This window comes from Lethenteron reissneri, chromosome 23 (genome assembly GCF_015708825.2).
Source record: "Lethenteron reissneri isolate LAM-NWPU_2019-01 chromosome 23, ASM1570882v1, whole genome shotgun sequence".
Classification (NCBI taxonomy): domain Eukaryota; kingdom Metazoa; phylum Chordata; class Hyperoartia; order Petromyzontiformes; family Petromyzontidae; genus Lethenteron; species Lethenteron reissneri.
Genome location: NC_083801.1, coordinates 20,617,305 through 20,641,841, shown reverse-complemented (window position 1 = coordinate 20,641,841; position 24,537 = coordinate 20,617,305). Strand labels below are relative to the sequence as shown.

General features: G+C 43.6%; 1 protein-coding gene across 3 annotated transcripts; it reads right to left on the bottom strand.

The window, feature by feature from the left end:
• Positions 1–61: 61 nt before the first annotated feature.
• On the bottom strand, positions 62–24,537 carry LOC133346180 (transmembrane ascorbate-dependent reductase CYB561-like). Of its 3 annotated transcripts, XM_061557664.1 has the most exons (7): positions 24,448–24,500; positions 11,732–11,863; positions 10,277–10,536; positions 9,898–9,996; positions 9,107–9,210; positions 6,213–6,370; positions 62–5,175 (listed from the first exon to the last, which is right to left on the bottom strand). In XM_061557664.1, exons 3-7 carry the CDS (start codon positions 10,488–10,490, stop codon positions 4,986–4,988), a joined length of 765 nt encoding a protein of 254 aa, XP_061413648.1. In that variant the 5' UTR covers positions 10,491–10,536; positions 11,732–11,863; positions 24,448–24,500; the 3' UTR covers positions 62–4,985. The 3 variants fall into 3 exon arrangements, with proteins under 3 accessions (XP_061413648.1, XP_061413649.1, XP_061413646.1); XM_061557665.1 differs by lacking the exon at positions 11,732–11,863 and having other exon boundaries at positions 24,448–24,537; XM_061557662.1 differs by lacking the exons at positions 11,732–11,863; positions 24,448–24,500 and adding an exon at positions 24,026–24,102.

Sequence of the window (24,537 nt, the reverse complement as noted above, 5' to 3'; positions counted from 1 at the left end):
AGGCTTGTGGTTAGGGCATATTTACCAGACATGTTAACTTTATAAAAAGCCTTGTGCAGAGATAAGAAAATGCATTATAATTTTCTTTGGACAAGATCTATCAAGAATGCCATGACGATATCTCAGTTCAAAGTCGCTTCTGTATTTGTATAAATCACAACGCTCGCGCAATTATATATCACAAATGCTTTAATAAAAGCGAATTTGTATTCACAATCACAAGCAATAAATCACACATCAACATGTACTCACATCAACAGAACAAATGGAAAGGGTGGATTTGGAGGCGACAGTTGTACAAAATTCCTCTAAGCCACAGCTGTAACCCTACAATCAATCCTACTCGCTAATACTCCAACATTCTATCTCAGGTAATTCCACGAAATATTTAGACCCTTTGTGTTTGTTAGGCTCTTCCATTTGCAGGCGTCAATTCATGTTTAGGAGCCCCGGGCACGCAATGAAGTCCCCTTCTCAACTATTGTGGCGATGCTGTAAGGATGCATTCCTTGCACAGCGCATGACAGGACAACAATTACAGCAGGGCCCTGTCAGGCCAACTGACAGCAACAATCGAGTTGATAATGACCACGATGATGGCACTAGACTTTGGTGAACATAATTCACGACTAAACTTTTAATTACTACTAAGCTATACATTACGCCTTCCATATTCAATATATTATTATATTACACGATATTTCTCGTGTATTTACATGCATTTTTATCATTCATTTCGGCAGTGGCATCAATATTTCAAACATTCAGTTGTTACTGAGATGTGATGTGGCCTTGAACTCTTGGAATTGCCGTTTCTTCCTGACCCATGAATCGTCGTGGATCCCAGCTTGCCGAGTGAGGCCGTGGGAACACGAAGCTACATGTTCAGGCTGCAGCTTGAAATACGGCTTCAAAGAGATGAGTTTCCAGGCCTTATGTGGATCAACATCAGTGCACTGTTTGGTGTAAAGTCACAAGAACCTGTCCCCGTTTCAGCCAACAATGTTTCAAGAGGTTACCTTGAAATTAACGCCTATTGTTATTGTAATTATTTACAGCTGTGAAGTAAGAATGTTACGTCCAACCTCGTGTCATTTTACGAAATACTAAATTAAATGGAATGTAAAGTCCAACTGTATACGTTAAAACATTTTAAAAGACACCGAGGTTTTGCTGCACTGCAGTAATGGTGAACCAAAGGAACATTCGAATATACAATGCCACATTTTTGACCGATCGAGAAATCTCCACAACCATCCCTACTCCATCCGCACAAAGACTTGATACTCTTCTAAACCTAAGTTGCATGCCAAAGTTGTTTCCCGTACTCTGAAATTGTCACAAACTATACCGCTGACTCCAAATCCAGCCACTTTACCAGTTCCCAAATCACCAAAAGGTGTGACAGCAACACATGTTCTTAGTTTGAGATACGTAAGTAGTTTTTTGTTTCTCATTCATTTTAACTTTAAGCTGATTTCACACAATTAATCACAGTTTGATTACACCACAGTAATTTAAATATATTAAAATGCATCTCCCCTTAAGCCTATTACGTGACACCGCACTTTTGATGCAATCATATAAATCCAATGTTTGAGACAGCCGGCTGCTCCATCTACCCTGGCAGAAATTGGCACAATCTCGGCTTGCGGCTAAATTGGCGAGTGCCACCACTCGCCATGGCTGATCTGACGTCACCCCCAGGTTTTGGTCTCGAGATTAAAATATGAAGAGCTGAAAGGCTTTAAAGTTTACATTCTAGAGTGAAAATCCACGAAAAAAATGTTGAGGGTCACTTTTTGCTCATGGTCCATCTGACTTTACACTGCAGATTCTTATGGGTGGGATTTTTTTTCATTGAAGTTTAATCCTATATTTTGATTGTGTCACACTCTTATCACTGCACAGTTTAGAGTTTATTCAATGTGACATCACATTCATGACACAAACCAGACGTTTCTTTCAATCCTAGGAATATATTCCTGCTTTGTAACTGGATATGCACTCACCGTAATGAATAACTCTTGCCGAGTGAAACAGAATTAAAACGCCCTAAAGTTAAGCATGGCTTTGGAGCGATGGCAGGGCAGTTAATGCACTGCACTGTGAACCCAGCGACCCGAATTCGGTTCCTGGCCACGGTTAACATGAGTGGCGAGCAGTGCCTGAACCTGTCTTGGGACCCCCTTCAACCTGCAATGAAGTATGGTCAAACAACCCCCATATGGCCGACACAGTATGGGGGGGGTCGTCATTCGACAGTGATTTGACACATGGCTGTAAACTGTTATACCGTATTCTCCAGATTATAAGACACCTTTCCCCCCAGTTTTATGTAGCACAAGTTGGGGGGGGGGCACCTTACACTCCAGTAGGCGTGACAAAATTTGTATCATTTTATCATCACCGGGTACAAGTTTGTATTGCGTCTTGCCAACTGGTGAATGCGTCATTATCGGCAAGCGTGCAGCGTCTGCTGTAAACCTCGACTGTAACTGGCGTAACCTTGGCTACTGGTCCCGTTCATCACTCGGAATTTGTAAATATAATTTTACGGGGATTTTCATTCAGGTTTCATGAATAAAAATACAATTCACGTGATTTCATGAAACAAAATAACGAGAAAACTCTATCGAAACATGGAACGTTGAAATATCTGGCATATTCTGGCTCATTGAGGTGAATGAGCAACGGAGAAGAGTGAAAGAGAGAATAGAATGGAGAGAGACACACAAAGGGCTCCAAGCCTCGTTTGTAGAAGCTCAAGGTGGCAGCTCCATTTGTCAAAGCCGTTACTGCTGTAATTTATTCAACAGCTTGTTTTTGTTTCTCCCCGACCAGGAATGCGCACAGACACACACACACTCACGTTTCAGCTGCGATGATTTATCTAGATATTTTAAACCCCATTTTAATTCAATAGAGATTCTGAATTCAATATCAACACTTTGCAATCAATGCATCCCTACACTGAAAAACGTATAACCATGAACCAATTAAAAATCAGCATTACATTACAAAGCATGATAATATTTTAACCAACGGCGCAGACGGTGAACGAGGGTGGAATGCTGGGAGCTCATCGGTGTGAGAATGTCCGCACACACACGGCCTGCAGTCACGCACACACACGGCCATGCCGAGGCACTTGCAAACCTCGTCACGTGTGCTCAATTTGCGCCAGATGGCTGAGATGACAATGCAATATTTCCTCCCATGTACATCTCTCACAAATGCAGGCAACATGCTGCCATCGTTGCATGTTCTAACCAAACAATTACATGGCACGGCAGAATTAAGACTTTTAGAAAGTACTGTTTGGCTGTATTTTCCTGAAGCCGTGACCTTACATGAATTTCTTTGAGAATGCCCAAGTGTGCCAACTTTCAGTTGCCGAAACCCTGCTCCATCTACTATCTCCCTCCCACCAACAAGGAATCTCCTCCTCCGAGCATCGTCTCCCACAAGACTATAATTGTATCCCTTTTTCCTGCATTTTTTAAATAGCTAACTTGCAGTAAGGCAACAGTCTAGCTATCAAGCCTGAGCCTAAAGACCCATTAATTATCAAGAAGAGAAGGCAGTGTGGAGAATGATGAATCCACCCCTACTGTGCTCACTTTGTTGAAACACTTTGAGAGGTTATGTAGGCCACAGGATATGAACAGCCTCCCAAGGCATGACGGTTTCTCCCTGGCATAACAGCTAAGACAAGTTTAATATTTCAGTGTATGGCTTTCACAGGACACGGGGCAAACTGCTCCTGCAGAAGCATAACATGGTGACCGTAAAGGCAGACAACCATTCCAAGAAAACTATTTAAAAATGTAATCACGTGTCAATCACAATCGGCACACGACACAAGCGAGAAGCGCTCTTTGCCCAAATTACACTTATGTCGATATCTGTCTGCAATTATAGCATTGAAAGGCCATTTGCTTTGAGCAAATAACGTGACCATTATCCACTCAGCAGCAGTACACTTTTTATGGCACAACAGCAGAAAGTCTTACTCTGAAAGCAGAATGCAAAAACAACATTTCACAACATGGGAAACACTTGTGTTTGGACCAAACTGAGGATTAAAATATCGACAGTGATATGCAACCCGTGGCGTGTATAAATCTAGACTGCAAGTGATGTAAGCGCTTACATCTTAAGGCGAAGCCTAATTTAATTTTAGTTTAGACATTAGCCAACCTATCAATAATTTTGGTGCAATCCCTGAAGAAGGAATCTTGCATGACAATTCTACTTCCAACTACAAGCAGAATACTCATCAGGACGCATATTGGACTCAAACGGCGTCTAAACGCAACCACATCGCAAGACGCGACATAGAAGAGTGGGACAGGAGCATGCTGGGAAAAGGAACGTTTTATTTCATTACGAACCAAGTATCTCTAAGTCAAAATTAAATTAAATATGTTGTAACCAATAGGTGTAATCATCGGGATACTATGGCTGTTTGAAATGGTAAAGCTCAGGGGAGGTGATGAAACAAGTTGAAAAATGTATAAGTAGTTTGACTCAGACAACGGCTAAAAGTCTGATGTCAGTTTGATGTATATAATTTCTCTAACAATATCAGCAAGGTGCCAAGTCCCATTTGGGGAAATGCTATTCTCCGCTCAAGTGGTTTATTTCTCACTCACTCCAGGTGCAACAAATTACTTCCGCATGAAACAGCATGTTTTTTTTTCCAACTCGATTAAACCCACCTGGCATGGGTAAGAAATAGCACGCAAGACGGACACATCACCTCCCCAATGTAAACCTGCGCCTCGCCAGTCACCGACAATAAAGGTGAAGGCAGTTCCCCACCACCTATTCACCAGAGCATTGATTGAGGGTGCTCATCATCGCGCCCCTTCACCCGACTCCCGGTCATTAAGTCGGGACCTAATCAGTAAACGGCTACGTCGGGGGGAAGGCCGCGTTTGCAGTCGTCCTCACATCCCGAAGCAGGCCACGGCGTCGCTTCAGTCCTCCTCTTCGTCGCCGCGCGTGATGCGGTGGAAGTGCAGGCTCAGTGCCTCCTCCTCGGGGTTGCCCGGCCGTTTCCACTCGTGCCGGGTCACGACGTACGCCACGCACGCCGCAAACGCCACCAGCAGGAGACCCAGTGCGTTGGCCAAGATGCCCTCTGGTGGAAACTTGCTGTATGTATCTCTGCATGGAGCGGGGGGGGGCATGACATTCGCTCACTCCTAGACAAGAATGTGCCTAGCCAAATAATTACATTCGTACGCTTAAAACAATATATCTCTATAATAAATGTGAGCGTGCTCTGACAGAAGACATGGCCTCCCAATTAGAATCGCAAAGCAATTTGAGCCTCATTTAATCAACCGTAACATATAAATAAAAGAACAGCTCAATGTTATCAGGCGGAGAACAAACGAGAGGTTTGATTCGATAATTGCATCCAGTCTTGTTGAATGTTGCAAAATCACACGAACTGCTCAACTGATCAGTGTGACAGGTCTCGTTACACCAGTATGCTCAGCAGCCGACGACGCCACGTTTGCCGACACCATGTTTTTCCTATGCAACAAAAAACACGTGCTGCCATTGCATTGCAGGTATGAGACTAAAACCACTTGCAATCGTCACCTGAAAATGTAAGACGCGTGCTTGTCGCCTCTCAAGATAAAAGCCACAAGATGCCACTGGCACCCAGGTCTATTTGACACGAGGCTGCACTTGAATGAAAATAATTTGTTCAGGGGGACAATTAAACTATGACAAAGCAGCAAGGCCTTCAAGCGACACATCTTAAGACAACCGATGGGAGACCCCCAGTGCTCCCTCTCCTCCTTTCACACCTCCAATCCTTGTTTCCCCTGCGGACCTGGGACTACCCTCCGTAAGTTGAATGTCCCCCCCCTCTTCTTCCCTTACCATCCCTTCTCCCTCCAGATGAAATCACATTGACTCCCGAACGCGATTCCTTTGTGTGAAAGAGGCGATAGATGTATTCCCCGGGCTCTACACCCGCGATTAAATTCTCCCGTCTTATATAGACCAGTTGCGTTGGGTCCGAGGTAGCAGAGTTTGTCCCCGTCCGTTTCTTATTTGTCACCTAAAGCATTGTTGCGGGCCAATGTTGTTCCATAAAATCCTCATAGCGAAAAATAAATTAAAAGACAGCCGAAAGGGGACACCTTCACACGCGGGCACTGGGGGGTGTGGCCTGGCCAACGTACTTGATGCTGAACAGCAGCTTCTCGGTGATGCCGGTGAGCGATGCAGCTACCGCCATGCCGAAGATGGTCACGCCGAAGAAGGAGTGCAGGGGCAGGTACCACGCTCGCAGGGCGGACGTGCCGCCCGGGAACAGGAAGATGATGAAGCCGAGCAGCCACTGGGGAAGGGGCAGACGGATGGGGTCAAAGCTCTTTCAGCCCCACCTCTGTTCCGGCGTAATGGGACAAGTCCGAAATTGTCAGCAAGCGAATTGGAAACGCTTCAATGGTACACATTTGTTGACGATTGATCTCATCAGAGCTTGGAAGCTAAGCAGTGTTGGGTCCGGTTAGAACTTGGATGGGATACTGCCTGGGAATAGCAGGTGCTGAAGGCTTGGGCTACATGGTGCACAGGAGATGACAATACAACAACGGGGTTCAATCGAGTTGGATAGAACTTTAAGTGTTATCCCCTGAAATGCATGGGTTTTCTCCAGGCGCTTCAGTTTCCTCCAACATGCCAAACACTCATTAATATAATTGGCAAAACATCCCTATGGAGAACCATCCGGAAAAGGGATCTGGCGACTTGGTGAGGCTTTTTTTCCTGGGTAAACAAAGGATATTATTATTTTTTATAGTATTTCGCTATTAAAGGATAATTCATGTGATAACCTTTTCAATAGGTATCACCTCCAAATGCCATCCGTGGTCATAGACTTTTCCAAATAATACAAATAAATCTGGCTACCCTCGGTGATCTGGGACCACAGACTCGATACGTGTATATGGAAGCCTCAGAAAAGGTTAGCTAAAATATATATATTCATGGAAATATAACCAGATTACATGCATCTGGGGCACTGGTTACAATTCATTGCTTTGTTTTACCAGGCAGGACAAAATAAGTAAATCTGTTTTGTAAATTAAGTGAACGAGGACTGCAAAGCACACTTGGAAAATCAATTAAATTCCTATTCAAAGCAGGAATTTACTTTCAATGCAATTAGTACCTCCTCTGTTAGCCAAGTGCAGTGTTTGCTTTTCAGCTATTTGAGGAAATGGATTGATAAGGCTGTCTAAACCCCAAGCTTGATTTCCTGCTGGAATTTAATTTCAGGTTGTAAGGGTTATTAGATGTTGTATTTATTCATATATATACATACACTACTTCTTTCTCATGGCAATACGAAAGAACATACACACTGATACACGAACAAAAAAAAAACCTTTTATAATCTTATTAAATATACTCTACTCAAGAAAATTTATTTTATTGTGCAATCGGCATCATGTCCTGAGACAGTGCCAATTTGCAACTATTGCAGAGCAGTTTCATCGCTACCCTGTGTCAGAGAAGGGTCCAAAAAGAGGTCATCACAGAGCTACGTCCGAGATCCATTTGTCACCTCTAATCTGTATCAGGGCACTGCACTTCCGGTGTGCCCTGCTAAAGAGATGTTAGTTCCATGGAAATCAAAGCAACCATTTGTTTTTTATTTAGATCTTGACATATTCCCAAAATGTAAGTTAAACTACAATTGTAAGTGTGGGTTGTTTTTTTTGTGGAGTCACTTGAGAACCTGGTTTACTCACAGGTTACTTCCTAGTAGTTGAATCCAGGATATTTGTGGTGGTGGGCACAGTACTCTGACTCACGCGGCATTGTGGCCAATTCACGTAATTGGTTTAAATAGCAGCCATCAAACATGTGTTTTGACCTTTTTGGGTCTCATCAAACTAAACTAAAAAAATAATTTATCTTGCCAGGTAATGCCCACTGAGCTATATAGCTATTTTTCAGAAGCAACCTGGCCACAAATTATAGCTCACCAAAGTGGCTTATGATGTAGAAATGTATAGCAGCCAAATATTCTACACACATGTTTCCAAATGTGGAGGAAAAAACCAGAAGAGCCAGAGAATAGCCCATGCGACCACGGGGAGAGCATGCAAACTCCAAATATGCAGACGTCAGGGTCGGCATCGAACCCACAACCTCCTGATGGTGAACATCTCACCACCCCACCTTGCACCCACGGTGGGGTAGCTGCACTTGGGGGCCAAAGGTTCCAACACGCTCCTACGCCATAGGGAACAATGTTTTAAAAAAATTAACCCGTAAAAACTAAGTTTTTCACTATAAATCCTTTATATGCGTGGCGGCTAGAGTCCTCTCGTCCTCTGGCTTGAGATGGCTGCCACCTATGGGTCAGATGATTGCCTGCCACCATTAAGCAATTGGTAATTAAATATAATTTATTTTTTTCTAAAAAGTGTAAAATTTTGGAAAAATGTTATCACGAAAATACATTGTCACGCACAACGAGTCTGTGTGCAAAATGTCAGCTCGATTGGATCACGGGAAGTGGGTTAAAAAACGACCGAAAGATTTGCACGGTCGTAAGCGCGCAAGCAAGCAAGTGAACTTAATATAAAGGATTTAAAAACAAAGTTTTTCACTATAAATCCTTTATATGCGTGGCGGCTAGAGTCCTCTCGTCCTCTGGCTTGAGATGGCTGCCACCTACGGGTCAGATGATTGTCTGCCAGTATTAAGCAATTGGTAATTAAATATTTAATTAGTTTTCCCTAAACAGTGAAAAATTTTGGAAAAAATTTTTCACGAACATTAATTGTCTCGCACAACGAGTCTGTGTACAATATGTCAGCTCGATTGGATCACGGGAAGTGGGTTAAAAAACGACCGAAAGATTTGCACGGTCGTAAGCAAGCAAGCAAGCACGCAAGCAAGCAAGCAAGCGAACTTAATATAAAGGATTTAAAAATGAAACTTACCTGCGAGTGAGAAAGGAAGCGGCGGCAGAGGAGTTAACAGAGAGAGGCTGAGGGAGGTGCAGCGATGTGAAAAGGCAAGGCATGTGCAGCGTTGTGAAAGAGCGGCTCCTCACCTGCATTGCAAACAGCATGATGGTTATGATTCCCAGCCAACTGTGCAGGCTGTAGAGGTTGGGGATGTTCAGACTGTTGTGAAAGTCAAACACGGCAACAAGCCCTACACAGAAAAAACCACAAGGCAACAGATTGATCAGGAAGAGCCACCATCCACTGAGAATTAGAAGGGAGAATTTCTCTGGAAACACCAAAATCTAAACCGCGTTTTTTTTTTTGCGCCATCACCTTTGCAAAAGGGCGTCCCATTGTCACGTAGAAACAATTTTGTTAAATTTTGCAGTTTTGGAATGATGTACTTGTTTTTTATATTGAAAGTAACACAGCTTTCACTTTCAATATAAAAAAATGCATACGGATATAAATAATAAAAATGTCCTCAATGTTTGCAAGCAAACATAAAACCGTGAAGTGTTCCTGTGTTATTTACTGTTAGCTGTTACATGCAAATAACATATGTTTATGGCAAAGTGCAACTCATTTCAAGCTTGAATGGACTGAATAGCAAAATCATTTGGTGGCTTATAAACAATCTCAGGCCAAGATGAACCAGACATGGGATCGAGTTGCAGTGGAGGTGTGGTGTCAGGCAGCACGGAGGCAGGATAATGATGGTGTGAAGATAATGACGACATGTTGGCTCGGCATGAACCGATGGGGGGAGGGAACGTGGAGGTTTGGTGGACGTACAGTCGAGCGATGATTACTGGGACCCTGAGCAATAATCAATTATATAAGCCCCCCCCCCTCCCCCACCATATTGCTCACGCTCACTCAAGCAAGAACTCACCGATCACAGAGGAGATCAGCGCACACATATGCAGGGTGGCGTGGATAATCTTAATGCATTTCTTGTTCTCTTCACGGAAAACGCGGTACACCAAAATTGCTGGAAAAGATACAGAAAGGCAATCTGGTGAACGTAGAAAACAGCAGCATACACTGGAACCTCTGTAGGCCAATGAGGGTTATATGGTTTGTTTAACCTAGGTGAGAACTCTAAGAGACTGGGATAGCCTCATTAGTGATCTGGGCCATCAAAGTGACCAAAGTAAAAAAATCAAATATATTGCACAAACACAAACCAGTGTTAAGTCATAAATTCCCTGTGCAGCGCAAGTTGGCTCGGCGCAGATTACTTTCACGCCCATCGTGTCAGGATGACGTACCATCTCCATATAAGAAGACCATGCCGATGACCATGCAGAGGGGGTGGATGTTGAACTCCAAGACGCCGTGGTCCCAGGAGAAGCCCCCGCGGTAGTGGCCCATCCACACGCCCACCACAATGACGGCGGCGAGGCCCAGCACCTGCGAGCTCGCCACGAACCAGGGCAGCTGCTTGAGGCTGCTCGAGGAGCTCTCTTCATCGGGGCTCGACATCGTGCACACCTCCGCCGCGTTGCAGGCGCCGATGTCACCGTCGTTCCTGTCGTGCGTGCGTGCGTGCGGAACAACGCGAGTCAATCTTGGCCCGTCGTGGCAGCTGGAATTCCCTTCCCATGCCGACATCTCCAGAGCCAACCAATGGGGAGACGTTGCCCACATTTATACAGAATAATAATAATACCCGAAATAGGGTAAGGAGGGAATGGCACCCAAAGAGCTTGACGAGTAAAGACCCAAACAATATTACTTATAATATATTTATATAATTATTTATTTATAGGCACCAGCTATGCCTAGAGAACAATGTTGTCGGATTTTATATTTAAAGACGGTTTTTAAAATCTAAATTTGGACAAATGTTGTCATGATGTAATGTTATGACTGTTACCTGGACTTCTGGTTTTGCAGTTTGAAATAATGGTCAATAAAACAGGGATTCACAGTTAGATCGCGTAAGTATAACGTCAATTGTGCCATACGCCCCCCCCCCCCTCTATCAAACACAGCCATACAAATCAAGTTGTCACATGAACCAAACATTTGCCTTCATACATAAGAGATCTAACCGTATTTTGTTTACGAGCCATATTGGTCGAGAAAACCTAGGGTGTTAAATTAAAACAAGGTTTTTTTTTATTTGTATAATTTGCAAGTTAATAAGTAAAAGATGACATACAAGGGCATGTTTGTTTAACACACACGGCTAGAACTTGGAAAATGCCACATTCGTTACTACACATACAGCTTACTGCAAATACCACATTTGCTGCAAATATCACTGCAGATTCATCTGATCACTGCGATACAAAAATCCAACAGAAAAACAGGAAGACCAATTGCAATGGATCTTGAAACAAAATAGGCACTCGCATAACCTGAAAAACAACACAGGTAAGATAAAAGACGACTAGACATCTATAAGTGATGCCAAGTAAATTTGCTCCCTCTTGGCGTCACGGTGGCAGAAGAACCAGCAGACCGAAAACGCCTCCATAATTTGACGCTGCCACGCCGGGGGCGCCGTGAAGCCAGCCTCACAAGGAGCCATCCCTGACTGCTGCATAACAACATCGCCGCAGAGCCACGAGAACGAACCTGACCCAGAACGTGCACGCACGGGGCGCACGAGCACAGGTCAACAACGCGCGTGTGACAAGACACCTGTAAATCTCAGGTCACGCGCACACACAGACCGTCGTAATGCTCCCCACGATAAATAATGAGTAAAAACTCACCCTCCAGGTGGGAGTAATAAACGAGAGCCTCTCGCTGGACGGAGCAGCGGCAGGTAAGAACGAGAGGGGCCGCGCCGTGATTGTGCGCTTGACTTGCGGCACGCTGTGCTCAGCGCGGTGTCCGGCGTCGATCTGCCGGTCGCGCAAGCGCGATGCGTCAGCAGCTATACCGACGGTTGCCGTGGAAACTGGTCCAGACGTCACGTTAGCGGAGGCGATAAAGCAGCTCGCGTTTTGCTCGAAACATCGCCGGGAGGTTTGCCGAAGCAGCCGGGGCATGGGGGGAAACGCCCAGAGGCCGAAGGATAATCAGTTGTCATTCATTCTCAATTTACTGCTGGCTGAAGCTCATTGCTCCTACAGGGTTGGTCAGATTAGCGCCGCCTGTGAGGGAGGCAGAGCTCTGAGTGGAAGTCAACAGTGGAATCTTTACATTGATGTGAGATTTATAACAGAGGAGTGCAATGCTCATGAGCGGAAGGGAATTGACATATTTTATTGCTGAAGGGTCAAGATATGCACGTGCAGTTACCTATAACTACCCTCTATTGTGACCAATTTTAAGAATATTTGGTTATTTCATTGCCAAAACAGTAATTATGTATGCTGCCCAATTTAGCTATTTTTTGTTCAAAATTGTTCACCTCAGTGATGTATGCTGCCACATTCTTCTTGAAATTGTTAGTGGCAATAAGTACAATGCCTGAAGCCTTGCATTTCTATTTTATTAAAACTAGTGTATGTATCGCTTGTACTTCTTAAGTTTGTGTTCCAGATCTTAATATGATGGTAGCACTGCAGGGCAGTATTTTATTCTCAAAACTCACCAGGGATTTGTTTTTCAAAGCACAATTTGCAGCGTTCCTCACTTAAAATGTTTTTTAAGGAGGCACTGTCAAACGTACATGTTATTTATAAATGCAAGGCAAAAATTATGAAACTATAACCCAGGCTGAGCTCAGGTTTGACACGACAACTACATGTCTTTTATGTAACCGGGCTCTAATGTTTAAATGCCACCATTAAACATCAGGTTATTCAGTGGCCTTACCGGAATAAAAAAAAACAGGAATGCAAACCGCAAACAACCACCATCTGCAATGTCCGTGCGACGCTTATTAAGTTCCGCTCAATTACATTACAGCAGCTGGCAGATGGCTTCCGCTGCCTGGATCATCCGATTACAAGTTGCGCTGCTTGCCCAGGGGGTGGCTGGCTCAAGCCATCTTTCACACCAGACCACACTCATCCTGCAATTGCCTTGCTCCCATCACTTGGCCACTGGCCCGCTTAACCAGAACCACCCTCCGCATTACGCAAAAGTGGCGGGGGGGCGCCTGTTCCCGCAGCCGAGCTAAGTGGGTCTGTCGTTTCTGCATAATCAGTTCACTGGCTTGGAGACCCCCCGACTTTGGCGCTGACGTTTTTTTATCAATGGGCCGATCGTTTCAAAGCGTGGGGATCAAGTCGGCGGCTGCATCGTCTGCCGCCCATGCGGACGTGCAGGAACCCGTGACGCCCTGTGTAACGGACATAATGGTGCACCGCGACTCGATCAGCAAATCGATTGCCACAATTTGCGGTTGTGACTTGATGCGAGCATACAAAAAAATCGTTAAAGATTTACAAGAACACACGTATTATTGACCGTGTTCTCGGCCTCAAATGTATATGTTTGTTTTGGTCCACTGGCATAAATTCAACAGCATATAATTTTCATAAATAATATTCAAATCAACTGTTACGTGCATAATGCGATACATGCGAACAAAAATCAATTTCTATCAAATTATTTAATCAATGCATGGTTGCATTCCCTCTGTGCAAGGGGGTGTATGCATTGAGACGGTTTGGTTTCATACCCCAGCTCCAGCAAAATAAACGATCAAATAAATGGAGCGGATGACAGAATCACATGACACCAACATGAAATATGCAAACAGAAGAACCAGACCCAAACTTCAGTGGAGTTAGAAAGCAGCAGGATTTATTTTAAGCTGTATGTTTAACTATCAGGTATAAGATAGGCATTACATGTACTTAACTGTCAGAACATAACACCATTCGTTTTCACGGAGATGAGACCCTGCACACGTAAAGGAATTGTGTTGTTTTGTTCTTTTACAAACGAGAATCAAGACAGGAATTCGTACAACAAAGATAGCAAAAACAAACTGTGTAACAAACTGTCAGGTCGACCAAAGGCCATAAGTGTGTAATTAAAGATGATACAGCTACCATGAAAGTATGGACACATAACACCAAGACAATGTTCCGAAACAAAGTATACATAACAACAAGTCTTGGATATTACCAGTAAATTGTTAACATATGTTCTCACACAGTATATTTGTTGATGTAATGAAGAGACGTTGTGTGAGAAATCCATCGTGCCCTGTCTGTCCAATCTGTAGCTTAGACAGTAGTAACACAAGCACAAGATACACACAGCATGTGAAAACGATCTGTCCACTTTAACTTGTTACTTTATCGCTTTTATTCAAGCAGTTAACCCCAACCATGTCATCATCATTGATAAGCAGAGGGCCCCACATAGTGCTGGATACACCATTTGTCAGTGCACTGCACCACACCGTACGTAGCCAACCGTGCGAATCGGACGTGCAGAGCATACAACGATCTGTGAGACTCAATAATGAGTCGGTGGGCAGATCTGCAGGCAGCTCTATAAGCGAGTCAGTCTCGAAACCAATTTTCTTCCCAAGACACTCCAGCCTCCTCCATGTCTGCTTCGTGGAGATCGCTTCCTCCGGTGACAGCCAGTTACTGCACGCTTTCCCCATTCACTTGGGCGCGAGTTCATCAAGAACAGCAGTGATGTGATTTTCTAATTGAGCTGCAAATGAATCAACCATCAATGCAGGATTGAGACACGCCGATAATAACCAAATTTTCTAACGGAGAGCATTATGGTCCACTCGTTTCCAGTCTCTGTATGATATCATTGTGACGAGTGGGTGAATAATAGGTTATGCCACTTTGCACGTCACGTGACTCATCTGAAATACCACCATCTTCAATAATAATGTCCGTCACAGTTAAGGCATCCGCGGATGTGAAGATGTGACCAGTATATTTTCCGAGCTACATATTGCGACGCTGGCGTGCTGGGTGAAACTGTGACTGCCAATAATCTCGGCGAGATCACTGTTGATTTTACCACAAGTACCAGTCAATCCAGGATAGTTCAAGTCACCACAGATGATGTAGCGAGAGCCAAGTGACCCACAGTCCAGAGGACCAGAAGCTCAGAAAATAAATCCGACAGCGGTGAAGACAGTGATCGATAGATAGCAGCAATCGGAAGCCCCCGCACGCTCTTCGTTATTTTCACAAGCAGCAGCTCGAATTATGTGATTGTTAATGAGTCTCTCAGGACTTTCACACAGATGTCTTCACGGTGAATCATTGCGATCCCACCATCATTCAGGCTGCTGGTGCCAGGCTCCCTGAGATGAAGATGTACAATAGCGAATTCGTTAGGTGCAGCCTCACGCTTAATTACGTCCATTGAGTCAGGTTTCAGTAATGACAACAATTGTTGAGTCCACAATTGTTGATCAGATCGTGGATCAGCGCCATCTTGTTGCGTTCACCAATCCAAAGTTGAGGAGCCCTGGTCCAGGGTTTGGCTCGATGAAGGTGCTCTTCCCTAATCGTCTGGATGCAGGGCAGAAGACGAATTGACTAGGGCTCCAGCACAACCATGTGCGAGGCATTGCAACAAGTGACGAACACGGTCGGGTAGAGGTTAGCATTTCCACAGCGATCGTAGCACTCCCTTCTGCACGTTGGATGTTGGGCCAAGTCTGCTGGTGAGTTCCACCGCAGTATCGGCGACGTTTAGGTGAGATAGAATTGGTTTGTCGATCAAGAGAAGTTCCCGGTATGGCCCCCCATTCTCCAGGGAGGAGGGAAGGCATTGCTTGACCGCACCGCTCAGCTCGCTCAGCCACTGTCCCGCAGAGCAAGGCCTGGCCGCAAGCAGCCGGGCAGCAGCAGCAAAAGTTGCAGCGTCGCCATCGCAAGGTGTTATTGCTGCTGCTGTTGCTGCTTTTTCTATTGTTGCTGCTGTTGTTGCTGCTGTTCTTGTTACTGTTGTTGCTTCTGTTATTGCTATTGTTGCTGATGCTGCTGCTGTTGTTGCTGTTGTGTGTCCCAAGCCCTACTTCCCATGACGCAAGTCCCATTTGTTTCTCCCTGGCTGCTCAGACAGGGCCAGCTGCTGCAGCGTTGTGTGGCCTTAGGAGTCTGGTGCGAGTGCTGGAGGAGTCACCAGCTCCTTGCAGAAAGTTATGCAGAAAGTTATGCAAGGTGGCTTCACCGACAGCATCATTACGTAAAACAAATCCTCATGGAAGCTTCTAGCAGCAGTCCCCACATAGCAGGCTCTCGATTCCTCTTCAGAATTTATTAGATGCTGACACTTATTTTCAAGTTCTTCCTTGGAGCAGCATTTGACAGCCATCTTTTCTGATTTTGCAGTTTGCATGCAGATTCTGCCACTCAGGACATCTGTTGCTCCCGGTGGCTCTATCTCTCACTGTTCATGCAACTTATATTGGCAAGAATGAATTTTGGATTAAATTGGCTCAAAAGTGCCACCAGAAAACTAAAATCTAATGAATGCAGTGGCTGCTCAAGGTCACCTAGAATAACATGGATGTTCTTGGTTAATACATAGTTGACAATTGCTATTAGTTAGAATAGTCTGGCAACCAAAGTGGCCCCATTATGGTTCCAGGTAAATGCAGTGAAAGGTGTGACTTGATTAGGGCTCAGTGGGCAAGTTGGAAATCAGTGTCTTTGTTGTAGATTTTTCTGCCAAATCCAATTGAATGCCTACCTTGGATGCTGTGCTTCAAACGTTCATTTCCATGTTAGAAAGCGTTTGCTTCAGCTATCTTGATATCGGTGTAGTTTATGGAGAATGCCATTGACTTGTTCATCTCTTCAAATCAATCATTTAAATCTGCCTCTGTCATTTGCATCGTCACCAGAGCAACTGTTCATCTATACTCCGTGCTTATGAAGTCTCTTAAGTCAGTTTAAATATCCATTGCAGCATTGTTGAGTGCCAGATGAAGAGATAAATATATGTCCATGGTGCTAGCAGAGGAAATCTGGAAAACTTTGCGGGATGCCTCACAAGCCACTGTTTATTCACTTTCTTCTTGCATTCATCTTCAAAAAGGGAACCCAAATTCTTTAGCGCAGGACACATCCAGGATATAGTTCAGTAAAGTGCTCAACTGTCTATGTCATTTTAAGAATTAAAATTTTTGCTGACACTGCTTTGTTTCCCTTTTGGTTTTGGAAAATCAATTCCAGCTTCGTCTGCAAGCAGCTTTAAAATCGCCTTTCTCTTTTTTAGAGACTTTGGCAAACTTCGAAGTACTCGTTGCTTAGCTTTCTCCAGTGACTGTGGTGTTGTGAAGACCTTTCTCATGGACTTAGAAGGACCAGCAGCTACCGATGCCACACATGAGAATTTCCTTTCCCGATGTCGCTGGACTCGCTCTCTGTTTTTCTTCAGAGCCTGAAGTTTTTCCTTCTCTGACATTGTAGCCTTCTGTACTCTCTTCCTCTCCCTGTCCTTCTTTCTCATGAGATCAGCCTTCTCTGTGTTCATATTCAGTTTGGTTCTGTACCTCTGCATCTTTTCCTGTGCAGTTAGTGGCATCCTTGACAGTAATGTGATGTGCACCTACAACCATCACATACAATAAAAGGTAACCGTGTTACATCACTAACAAGGTCATGGTAACAAAATGCATTAAGCATTCTCGAAGAAAAATAACTAAATATTATTTTAAGTTCATAAATGATATATTCATTTTGCAATGGAAAATTATGGCGGAACCCCCGGGGTCCCATAAGCCCCCGGCTCTCGCATAAACTGCGTGGCGACATCATTTTATGTCTGTTGAAGGCGAACGGTACGGCGATCTATTCCTCTCGACGAGCTCTACACGATGCGCTAATCCAAGTTTCAAAGTTTTGTTTCTTCTGCGCATTTATCCTCGCTGTGCTTGGACGACATGACAACAGAATGATCCGTGCCAGGTGGGTCGCGGCGTTTATGTGCTCAGTGGAACGGAGTCGGCAATTTTTTTCATTAATTACGATTTGGCCTTCCGTTTATTTGGAACCCCAGGGTCCCGCCATAAGGTTCAATTGCCAAACAAACTCATTAACACAAATGCTAAAAGATTCTTAGCAGAAACCATATGTAACCAAAATCATATCTGTCATTTGGAAGAATTGTTTTTTTACAGCCCTTTATGAATTTTGCTGTTTTCAACAGTGCCCCTACAGCAATTGTATCTTGAGTTAAACTTTGCAGCCCTCTTTGTTAAGTTCGACAATTATTCCCTGTAGCTCTTATAAAATGTATTATCATTACTATGTTGTCATCAAATCTGAGATGGAGGAAATTTTCTCCACTTGTGTTTATGCTTTATATCTAAAATACATGTGTTTTAAACGTTCAAATGCTGCTCTGATTAGCACTGCTGGAAGTGTATCTCCATGTCTGACACCTATTCTAATTTGCATATTGTTGATTTTTTTCATGTCATCAATGTGCAGCCAGTGCATGTATCGAAAACACATACACAGCAAAATAGAATGGAGCAAAAGCTAAAGTGTACAGGAAAACATGCTTTGAATTATACTGGAAATCATAAAGAGGAACACATGGATCGGCAAGAAAAATGCAAATGACAGATATTATTATTTCAAAAGACGGCAAGCGGGCATGGGCAGGATGCATGCAAGGGATGATTGCAGATGGATGAGACTGATTATGTAATTGCAGCCAAAGAAGAGTAGGCACTTGAGAGGAAAATCTACTGCAAGATTGGAGTGATTATATGATTCAAAGTGTAATGAGCGTAATGATTATGGCATTGCAGGACCATAAGGAATGGTGATGCCGTGGGAAGGTCTCCTTCTAACGGTGGTGGACAGACAATGGGTGATGATGATTACATAACTGGCACAATTTATAATTATACATGTGTATACAATACTGCTTTAATAGGTGTTCGATTCATTATTTATTTAGAAACCAGGATGCATGAAGATGCACATGTATGACAAATATTGCACTTATGGTAGCAAAATGTGGCACAATTCATCCAGCAGTAGATACACAATAGCTTTTTGTTTACCTGATCCTATGGATCTCATGTGCCAGGACGGTGTTTTTGTAAACATACAATATTTATAAAAAGACAAAGCTCCAAAAAATGCTAAACAAAGATGCACAGAAAACATACTCCAGAGGCAAGTGTCATTTGGCTTGTTCCTGAAAAACGACATTGTTATCAGCAACAGGTTTTATCCCACATCAGTTTAACACCCAAATTCCACCTCCACATTGGCAAACAGGCCAGTGTGCTAACATGACAAGCCTACAGCAATATTTCTAAAATCCGAATAAAACATAGTCACGGCACAGAATCATTAATCATACGTATAATCCTCAGGGCTAAAACTGTCAATGGAAGTCCTAGCATCTGGTTATTCTGGAGGGACTGCTGCTAAAAGACTCCATGTATTTCAAATTAATTGCATAAGTAGAGCGGGGAGGGTGTACTAAATGACAAGACAAAACATGACTTGGGCAGGCAGGGTTTGTATGAGAGACCAAGTCAGGCAGGATTACTCCTATTATTTACTTACATCGGGTGTCTGCGTGCGTGTAGTGTTGTGGTTAGCGAACCCAGTGACCCTCGTTAAATTCCTCCTTAAGGTTAATATCAGTGAAAAATATTTGAATCGGTGCTGGGCCTCCCCTAGGTCGACTCAACCTTAAATGAGTACCTGGTGTGGTGTGTAACATCAGGAATGGGAAGAAAATATGGCTGGGCATGGTGCGAGCCACCCATCCCCTCCATGCATGTGCCATATCGACCTTCATAGGTGCTTGCTAACAGCACTTGCCCCAACAGCCTGTTAGAGGCTAATATGGGGGGTATTTGTCTTTTGTATGTGTTGCGTGGTGGCGCAGTGGTTAGCACACTTTAATGTGAATCCAGAAAACCTAGCGTCAATTCCTGGCCTCAGCTAACATCATTGTTGATTATCTGAATCGGTCCTGGGCCTTCCTTAGGTTGACTCGGCTTTAAATGAGTATCTCTTGTAATGTGTAAGCAGCACAAATCAGGAGATGAAGGCGACAGGGTGAGGGGTTCTGCGACACCATCTCACCCACGTGCACCCTTCCAGCCCTTATCGTTGCTCTCAAAGGGTACTTTCCTTAACAGTCTGTATGTCTAACTGGGAATGTTTTTTTTTATCTTTGCCATTTGAGCAATTAACATGTCTCATGAAACGAGCAATCCAGGTTAGTTTCAAGACATTTGGATCATGGGACCTTTTTTCCAGTATCAAAATATGAAAAAATAAGGAGTTCAAACACCAAAGAGATACAGTTTGCAAGGAATCAAGTCAGCATTAACCACAATGCATATATTATCAGAGCATGTTGTTTGCATGTTCACCACAAGTACGGGTGGTTAATGCAGACAGGATTCCTTGCAAAAGCTATCTATTTGGTGTTTGAACATCTAAACACCTATTTTATTGAAAGGGTTAAAACCTATGCTTGTTCTTCCTAGCATTCCGATTGTTGACAATTTTAAATCCAAATCTTATGACAAAGCTTTATCCGTATGTGGCGCTTCCCCTAAGTCGACCAAGCGTAAAATGAGTACCATGTCAAGTGTGTTTAAGATCGGCGCTGGAAAGTTACAGAATGACCAGGCAGCCCCCTTGTGTGCCATTCATTCCAGCCACAATAATCACGCCCTCACAAGTCGGCCACCGGAATACCACGCGGTAATGATTAAACACATTTCTCCTTCTCAATTACCGCATCTTATATACATTAGTAAGATTAATTAAGCTCGTGGTGTCAAGTTTGGGGATTAGTAATGCAAGACCCCCCCCCCCCCTGTTGTCATAACAAGTTTTACAAACACTCATTACTGGAATAAAAAAAACACTTATTTGAGCAAAACAGCCAACCAGTGTACAAAGGATGAGGATCATGTTATCGTTTATGTGTATATATATAAATGTTTACAAAATATGAGCAAACAATTAAAAAAACCTACTGCTGTATTACGAATTAAAGTTATTTGAGACGAAGAAAAAAAATTAAGGTGCAATCCTGACCTGCTCTGAGCATAAACAGCTGACATGTCTGTCATTGCACTGTTAAAAACATCACGTGCCTGGGCAAAACGAGGTCAATGTTGTAGTCAAAATACACAATGTGTCAAAGAAATGTTTAACCAGACACGGTATTGTAATAATATAATTTATTGCAATTTAATATCGTAAGATAATATAACTTTCCTTAAGTTTTTATTTAACAAATTATTTCGTAATGATCCGTGGAAACGTTTTACAAACTTTTCCCGCTTTTGGGCAATTTCCCCATACGCGGGTGTGGGTGGAGAATCCGACGATCGCTGTTCAATGCAAAAACAGAAAATGTGTGCCCAAGATAAAACTCAAATCAGGCTGAACAAATACACATACCAAAAAAAACACACAAACGCCATTTCGCATGGATTGCTTTCCACTGGGCCAAGCTTTGCATTATACTAGGACATGCAGATACATCCTTAATGATAATAACAATTGACAAGACAATAAAATTAGTAATTTGTCTATCATAACAATAAGCTCTGCGTCTGTGCATAGCGACCACAAACATGACGGCTGTTTACTGATGTGCAATTGCCAATTTTCCATACCAACATGTACTCTATACATTTATTTTCCAGATGGTCCCATGCCATGAAATGGAATTTTAATATTAAGCGCATGTCTTCACATTCAATGCAAACATCTGCAACAGGTTGACTTCGACACTGAGGAATACCACGCATGGGATTTAACAATTTGGCAACTGCGCGTGCCAAGCACAGCTGCACCAACCGTTCTCACAAAGGGAAGCACGCAATCATTATCAACAACACACACACACAAATCCCTCCCCAAAATTAGCCTGACAGGCTTTAAAGATCCTATGGATAAGGCAGGGGGTATCTACCCCTTTGACCAAATCCCCTGCGCCAATAACTGTCACCTATTAAGGGCCAGTGCTGCACACAAGGTGATTTGTGCCACCAATAGCCATGCAAGGCAATGCAACCTTGGTCTCCGTGTTGCTGATGCTGACGACAATGTGAAAGGTGCAGTACTCATTTCAGGATGAAATACAACTTGCTATAGATATATGCATCATGGACAGACGATGAACATGCTGGGTTCATACACGTCCGTGATATATTCAAAGACCAAGGCAGCACGGCACACGAGAGGGTGAGTGGCGAACCACACGCCCGACCGCCTTTGTCTCCCGAGTGGTGATGTTCATACACCACAACAGGTACTCATTTGGGGCGGTCTACTTAATACATACATACACAACCGAGCGTGATACACACAACCGTGTAAACGTGCATATATTTATTAACATAACTACAAGGTAAGGGTTGCACGGTGATTAGCGCACTGCGCTATGAATCTGGTAACCTAAGTTTGATTCCTGGCTAACATCAGTGGTGAGTAATATTTGAACGAAACTTGAGCCCCCTCCCCTTCAATACGCCGCATTCACCAGTGAGGTGAAGTAGGACTCCTCATGAATGCTGTAAATGATTACTATTTTATTTACCTGAGCTACAGTACGTACATGCACGTAAATTCATAGATTATTCACAAACATACTGGACAAACACGTGCAATGTTTCATCTCCAAATTTTTCGTAAAAAGGACGCACGTTTATAGACGTCTGGCAATGTTTGACTAAATTACTATACAATACATCAAACAACAAAAAAACCCAATCACTGCCATCTCGCATACAGAATAGGCCATCAGCAACCGAAACCAATTAAGAAAAATCTCAACACATTCATCAATAACACGTTGGTCTCACAAGGAACACACTTTATTGGCAATGGAGTGCAAATTTAGCTTTTTGTTGTCGTGTAGCAATGCCCATGCAGCATCGTATCGCCACATAATTCAAACCAATTATGAAATCACTTGACAATTCAACCACTGAACCAAATAAATAAAAACCTGCTCATAAATCCACTCAATTATTTATTCAACCAAAAACCAACGCGCTCAACGTATTACTCCGCACGAATTCCTGGGCCAATTAAGCAGGCCATCAAACACCCACTGGAGTAACCAACAATTCCATTAACCAACACTAGCCACTCAACCAATTACTCAACCAATTAAGCACCAATCATGCAATTAACAAACCTGCTAATGATGCATTACGCATGACAATACAGCCTCCTGCTATGAAAATGTCAGGACGCTCCTGAAAAATGATAGAGACCCAGTGAGGCTTTTCTAGGCTAAACAAGCAAAAGTCATGTCAATCGTAATCATAACAAACCACTCTAGCAAGCAACAAACCAATCACTCAACCAAACATTAAACTAGGCTTTCGCGACCAATATCATCCATAATACAGGTGAGTTTTTTAGGGGGGAGGGTTGATCGCGGTTCAATATAAAAGTGTCAAAACAATAAAATTCTCACGACGTTTCGACTGCAACACAAGCAATCGTGAGAATGTATTTTATTTCATTGTTTCCCTTCTACGTGACTTTACCAAAGAACCAAGAATATGAATCCCTGCAGTCACGAAAGCTTTAAATCAAAAATCTAAAAGTGTCGATTGTAAATGTCGTGGATTTGCTCTTCAACACACCGGTGTGGTGCTGTACTCGTAACGAATTGGCACGTTCTGTTTACGTGACGACCCTTGCTAGTTGTCCGTGTCGTGTGCTGGCGGCTTTAACGACACAACATTTTCTTCTTCTTGGTTCTTTCGGTAAAGTCACGTTGAGGGGAAGTAATAAAATAATAAAAATAAAGCATAATAAAATAATTCTCACGACGTTTCGGTCACAACGCAAGCAGCCGTCTCAGGTGAAAACCAGGTCTGTCGGGGAGACGCTGTCTTATTTTATTATGTTTTATTTTTATTATTTTATTACTTCCCTTCTACGTGACTTTACCGAAAGAACCAAGAAGATGAATCCCTGCAGTCACGAAAGCTTTAAATCGAGACGCAACATTTATATATTTACGCGATTTAACCCCAAAAAACCCCGTCAATAATGGAAGTCCGCCAGCGTTCGTTCTCAAGGCCGCGGCGACCTCGTCGACCCGAGAGACACAACACAAACTCCTCACTGGCAGCGGCCGAACAACTCACTTACTTGCACGCAGTGATGCGAGTTTTGTTTAGTAACACGACAAACGTCCACACAACTTCCCGCATCTAACCTAGAAGCGCATTGTTGAAGCGGGTGCGGTCAGTGAGCGGTGGGGGATTAATGTGCGAGAGGCAAGGCTGTCTTCGTCTCCCTCCCCCCAACGATACAATGTGTAGCACACTCGGAACGCGGACACCCAACACGTCGAGTGAATGAAGGTTACTCTCCACTCCTCATTGAGGAGCGAGTCCAGCTGAGCGGAGGTTACAAATTGCGGCACCTACGCCGTCCGCTGTTGCCATATCCGTGACGGGGATTCGAACCCGCGTTGTTGCTGGGTCTGTAGTGCACAGTGGCATGACACGCACACACACACAAAAGACGCACAAAGACACACAAACACACACACACACGCGGACATTTACCTCCCCAACGCCACCAGATCAAGTGACAAGAGAGACGGCAACGCGACGCGCTCAAAGCGGCCTGGCGTGCGTTGACGATGACGTCATCAC

Excerpts from the sequence above, each read along its gene's own strand:
- LOC133346180 (XM_061557662.1), bottom strand. The coding sequence starts at position 24,087 with ATGCGGGAAGTTGTGTGGACGTTTGTCGTGTTACTAAACAAAACTCGC. Across the intron at positions 9,997-10,276 it reads GGTCTTCTTATATGGAGATG|CAATTTTGGTGTACCGCGTT; the intron begins GTACGTCATCCT and ends TATCTTTTCCAG. Across the intron at positions 6,371-9,106 it reads TCATGCTGTTTGCAATGCAG|TGGCTGCTCGGCTTCATCAT; the intron begins GTGAGGAGCCGC and ends CCCCTTCCCCAG.